The following is a 6,050-nucleotide window of genomic DNA, read 5'->3' as shown; positions in this document are numbered from 1 at the left end:
TTTGTTAATCTCCCTAAAACTGAGGTTACATGGCCAAGTACATGTAATAATCTCCTCCCTAAAACAGAAGTCACGTGACCTAGTACATGTAGTAATCTCCTTCCTAATACTGAGGTCACATGACCTAGGACATGTAACACTCTCCTTCCTAACACTGAGGTCACTTGACCTAGTTCATGTAACACTCTCCTCCCTAATACTGAGGTCACTTGACCTAGTTCATGTAACACTCTCCTCCCTAATACTGAGGTCACTTGACCTAGTTCATGTAACACTCTCCTCCCTAATACTGAAGTCACTTGACCTAGTTCATGTAACACTCTCCTCCCTAATACTGAGGTCACTTGACCTAGTTCATGTAACACTCTCCTCCCTAATACTGAGGTCACTTGACCTAGTTCATGTAACACTCTCCTCCCTAATACTGAGGTCACTTGACCTAGTTCATGTAACACTCTCCTCCCTAATACTGAGGTCACTTGACCTAGTACATGTAACACTCTCCTCCCTAATACTGAGGTCACTTGACCTAGTTCATGTAACACTCTCCTCCCTAATACTGAGGTCACTTGACCTAGTTCATGTAACACTCTCCTCCCTAATACTGAAGTCACTTGACCTAGTTCATGTAACACTCTCCTCCCTAATACTGAAGTCACTTGACCTAGTACATGTAACACTCTCCTCCCTAATACTGAAGTCACTTGACCTAGTACATGTAACACTCTCCTCCCTAACACCAATCTGAAGCTAATTTTATATTGTCTTCCCTGAAAACTATTTGCCCTTTACCTGTGTATATGTTTACTTTTACATTTAAAAAAAGAAAAAAAGTGTCTTCCTGGTCAAATGCATGCAATTGACCCATCGCCAATCGCTCCGTAGCTCCACCCACTTTCTATGGCCATGACTACTGTTGAAACGTCCGTCAAGCAATCCAGTCACTGAGACAAGATGGCGGATGCTGAGAAGACGCACGTAGCAACCTTGCAGGATTTACCGCATGATTTTTCGCTAAATTACCTAAAGGAAGTAACGATAAGCTTAAAGTCCAAACAGCAGGGATACAAATATTTCGCAGAGGGATATTTAGAGAGAGAAGCATCGCGAAAAACAGAAATCTTGACGAACTTCAAGTCTCCGCGAGATGCTTCAGGAGTCAGAAGAAAAATGACCAGCCGCACCTACTGCATTTGGATATTATACCTGGGAGGATAACATTGTCGGATTGTACATGTGTTGCAGGGTATTGTATTAATATTTATTTCAAAATATTTATGCACGATAATAGATTGATTTTACAATTATTTGTGTTGACCAAGGCCCGATATCGGCGATGTGTGATTACATTTATATTAATATATTGTAGGTCTAATGTACTGTCAGTGATCTCCACATATCTACCTACAACTGAGGATTCGTATTAATTTGCCACCTTTTCGTAGCGTCTAAAACACAGGTAAATTATCCTCGTCGACCACCTGTAGGCTAGTCGCGAGGGTACGCGCATGTTTCCTTTGAAGTGCGTACTTCTGTCAGTGTCAAGTTATATAACAGTGTATACTAGACTAAAGTCGATCAGGTGTGAATGGTCTACACAGTATTGTTATTTAAAGTCACTGGCCAAAAGTATAGTCGCACGTCATATTTTGATTTATATTTCAACAAACAATTATTTACTACCCCCCCCCCCCCCCCCCCCCCCTCCTCTCTCTCTCTCTCTTCCAGGTTCCCATCACAATGTTCAAAAAGTTTTTTATTGATCAATTGATCAATGACACTTTTCTTAAATGGAAATCTTAAAAAAATGAACTGAATCAAAATAAAAACGTTCATGTTTATAAGCCTACAGCATTTACAGTTGTGGTTTTTAGCATTTTATTCACTCATTTATGAAAGTGCGCTGACATAAAATCACCATTGGTATTAAGAATAACTGTATGTAAAGGATATTTGTCTAGAAAGACTCCACAAATCCATTCAGTTCAACTTACTATATAAATTGACCTCTGTATAAGGTACACTTAACTATAAAAGGCATTGTTGCTCTGTCATTTTTATAGACAGGATTGACCTGTGTGTTTGTCCCCCTAATATTTAGTTTTAGTGCCTACTTTTTGTACTTGTAAGCAATAATATGTTATAACCAATTTGCATGTGTATTTCAAATTTGGACTAAATTGATAAATTTCAGAGCTAGTGGTTGCTGTTCCCATATCGTTGGACTAATCCAGGCACTTCAAAATTGGCAATTGATGGGATTATCTGATATTCCTAGTGAGTTGTCAAGCACAAGTCTCCCTCAGCAGTGGAGTATCCCCAGAGGTCCAAAAATCACACCGAGGTCTGTTCCCCACATTACTGTGATACAACCCAAATCAGACAGAAAGCAGAAACCACTACAAAACAAAGTCATAGACTGCAGGTATGTAATTCCATCATGGTTATCTTCATTTTATGTAAATAAGTATAATACACAAAGTCATGCAGCTGAAATAAATATTTGGTAGAAAATCATAATTTTACATACATCTTAAGCATGAAATCAATATCAATAATATATATACCAGGTATAATAAAATAGTTAATTCTTTTGCATCTCTTTTATTTTCCATACATTTATACAAAGACATATACATTATAACATAAGCATCATCAATTCCTCATTATACACATCATCAGTTATTCTGGTCATTTATTTGCAGAATTAAAACAGTAACTAGAGAAGACATAGACAATTTGAAAGCAAGCATGGACAGACTTGCCTATCAGCTACCTTGTTACCCGACCCAAAAAAACAGTCAACACAATGTTTGGAGCAGTTCCAATTGGTAGTGGACTTAGCACACAGGTAATGTTGTTACATTTATTTGTCCTGAATACAGGGATTAAAGAAATTTGACAGGAATGCACAGACATACCAGATTTGATTGATGCTGGTGTATAAACTAAGTGGCAAACGCCTGGCCACAATTTGGAAACGTTTGATGCGAGCAATTGCTCTTTCAACATGTACACGATGTGCTGCTATTTTCTTCGTATGTAAAGCATCATGCTTTGTCATTTGCACTCCACTTCGTGCAAAAGGCGGAATGTTTAGTTTCAAGCCACACTCTTCCACTTCAGAATGGATGTTGAATCCTTTGTCGGCCATTACACCATCTCCCTCCTTCAAATATCCCTCCTTTACAAGTTCTTTCAACATATCCTGGCACCCAGATTGTTTAAATATCTCCTTGTCTGACATGGATCCAGCAAACAACATTGATGCATATATGATAGATCCCCTTGGGTCACATGCTACAAGACTCTTTAATGTATTTGTTGATTTATAGTCTGAAAATGTTTGTGATTGTGCAGACAAAGATGAGGGTTTGCAAATTTTCATTTCTGTACAATCGAAAATGGCAAAAGTAGTTGGGAAGTCCTGTTGGTAGTTTTGTGGCATGTGTTGAAAAATCGTGTCTCTTGGTGGCCAAATGGAAACTTCACCACACCTTAAAAACATGTAGTTGATCCAGTGTGTCAATAGAATGCTCACAGTTTGCTTGCTAGCACCAAATCTGTAGCCAAGGTCTACATAGTCAAAGTCATGTCTCAGTTTCATGATCACTAACAGTAGCTGATTTTCCAATGTTATGCACATTATTTCTTTCTGTCTGTTAGAAGGCAAGTTTATTGGATAGTCTCCATCTGGTACTAAAAACTTGTATACTGCATCAAATTGTTTTGTTGAGAATCCAGTATAATATCTTAATTGTTTTTCACTCTTCCGGAGTTCCTCAAAATCAAATTGATTTCTTTGTTTGTCTGTCTGTACTCCACTGCTAGAAAAATTTCTTTGCTGATTTTCTGCTGTTATGGCTGATGAAGCAAGATCCTGTCTATGCTGGCGATTTTCTGCCACTAGTTCTGAAACCTCCACGGGATCTACCCCTGAAATCAGAAAATTAACAAAATTAATGTAAAATATAACCTTTCACAGTCTTGTCAGTTGGTGATGTCACATGTACATTTATGCACATGTAAAAATGCATTTTCCATTATTTAAACTACCGTATTTATCATGCAATAAGCCCATACCTGGTAATAAGTCCATCCATGTCTTTTTCATAGATTTTAAATTCATTGTCCTATATTATCTACAAATTATGTACTATTATAGTGACATACATTTTTCAAATAATATTTCAGGCAATGTTCTACGAAAACAGGATGGAAAATAAAGAAGTCAGTGTAGATTGTGGAGAATTAGTTTTGCCCAAAAATCCACCCATAACCCTGCCAGACAATTACACACCCATTCCTGAAGACATCATGATATCTCAAGCTAAAGCAATAGAAATCGAAGTTAACACTCGCCAACAAAGTAACTGTGAGCTCTGGCTTCAACAGAGAAGAAAAAGGCTTACAGCATCGAAATTTCATGAGATTTTAAGAAGGAAAATCATCAACAATAAATATTTGGACAAACTTTTTTCAAGTAAATCATTGAATGTGAGTGCAACACAGTATGTATATCCTTGCATGTAATGACAAATGGTGTACTGTCAATACAAATATAGCATGCACCAGATATAATAAAATCAACATATAAAATTATATCTTTCAGATGAGTTAGTTTTACTTACAAAAATACAGCCAGCAGTAGGTTCCACTTCTCAACAACGATTTTCCATTTTTTGCAGTGAGGATCTCATGTTTTAGTAATTGAGTGATCATCAAGCAGTCGATTGACTCTAATGCGTTGGGATAAAGATCATAAATTACACATACACATTGATATCGGGGACTTGATGATAGCAGACTACTTTCTGTAACACAAATTAACCTCTCATATATATTTTATTATATCAGCAGTATGAATGATCAAAGCAAGATCGAAATGTCCTGAATGGGTACATTTACTACCAGGGAAACATACCGTCGAGGCCAACAGGAAAACTAAGCATCAAACACATCGAACTTGGTATCGCGAAAAGAAATAGAATATTTTCAATAATTATACTTGGAGCAGGCATAGATATCTGTGGTATTTCCAATATTGACTTGACGACTTATTCATCAGAATATGATGGTAGTGCTCGTAATTACTAGCTGAAGCCATCACCGAGCTATATAGAATGAAAATAATCGGTTCACATTCTGCAAAGCTTGTGCCTGTGATTGAAGATAACATATCTAAGATATTAAGATCAGGCAAGTTAAAGAATGCTTAGGACGTTGATGTGGCATATATCCCGTTTCATAAATGACAAAACAGTAGTTTTATCTACAGGTTTATTGATACTTTATACAACATATACTATATTAGTCCAGATCAACACCCGAGAAACCCTTCGCTAATAGACCTGAACTTAGTATCCGGAACAGTCACACACACGACTGTTCTCAACAGAGAAACTCTCTCGCCGTGCCCCTACCAGACATCCTCCTACCACACACATAATTAATAGGTGTACTTATGAATAGCTCTGAAGCCGTGACAGCCTCAAGTTCAAACTCCCAGGCTAAGTCAGTAGCCATGCCAGTCTGTCAGCACGGTCCCATTCCCGGTGTCAATAAACGCTAAAATATATCACAAATCTTTCCCCATTACATTCTATATGCCTTCCCCAAAATACATTAAATACATGATTAGGAAGACACAAAACCAATCGATTACATTATTATTGCGGCGGATACTGAGAAAGCATTTTGGAAATCACTTTTTTCTAGCATCGAATAATCGAATGTTTTTTGAAAAAAAAAAACATCTTTGGTATCCCTGCTAAACATTATCAAAATATCACGATAGTAGGTGTCTGACTAAGTAGAGTGATTACATGACCTACCCCCTAAAATCAGACCAAAGCAGGCAATTTGACCGCTACAGTGTAATACCTGAATGCAAATATCTATTGACCTGGAATACCGAGCAGAAGATGTTCACATCTTTGTACATATCTAATATCTTTCCAATATTTATCGACAGAAGACTGTCTTCTTATTTTCATGTCAATGTTATCATGAAAGTATTCTCTATCTGTTGTAGAAAATGAACGATACAA

At 37.2% G+C, this 6,050-nt stretch overlaps 1 protein-coding gene across 1 annotated transcript; it reads right to left on the bottom strand.

The window, feature by feature from the left end:
• Positions 1 to 2,866: 2,866 nt before the first annotated feature.
• LOC132548115 (uncharacterized) lies at positions 2,867 to 5,526 on the bottom strand. The gene is made up of 2 exons (XM_060211936.1): positions 5,439 to 5,526; positions 2,867 to 3,936 (listed from the first exon to the last, which is right to left on the bottom strand). The coding sequence occupies exons 1-2, from the start codon at positions 5,524 to 5,526 to the stop codon at positions 2,867 to 2,869; spliced, it is 1,158 nt and encodes a 385-aa protein (XP_060067919.1).
• Positions 5,527 to 6,050: the final 524 nt, after the last annotated feature.

This window comes from Ylistrum balloti, unplaced genomic scaffold (assembly GCF_031769215.1).
Source record: "Ylistrum balloti isolate Yb309-2 unplaced genomic scaffold, AGI_CSIRO_Ybal_v1 Utg370002, whole genome shotgun sequence".
Taxonomy (NCBI): Eukaryota; Metazoa; Mollusca; class Bivalvia; order Pectinida; family Pectinidae; genus Ylistrum; species Ylistrum balloti.
This window is presented reverse-complemented; position numbering and strand designations above follow the sequence as displayed.

What these genes read in the sequence shown, in the direction of transcription:
- LOC132548115 (XM_060211936.1), bottom strand. Translation starts at nt 5,526, where the DNA reads ATGGCTACTGACTTAGCCTGGGAGTTTGAACTTGAGGCTGTCACGGCT. An exon ending in ACCTATTAATTATGTGTGTG is followed by an intron (nt 3,937 to 5,438) that starts GTAGGAGGATGT and finishes TTCTGATTTCAG; the next exon opens with GGGTAGATCCCGTGGAGGTT.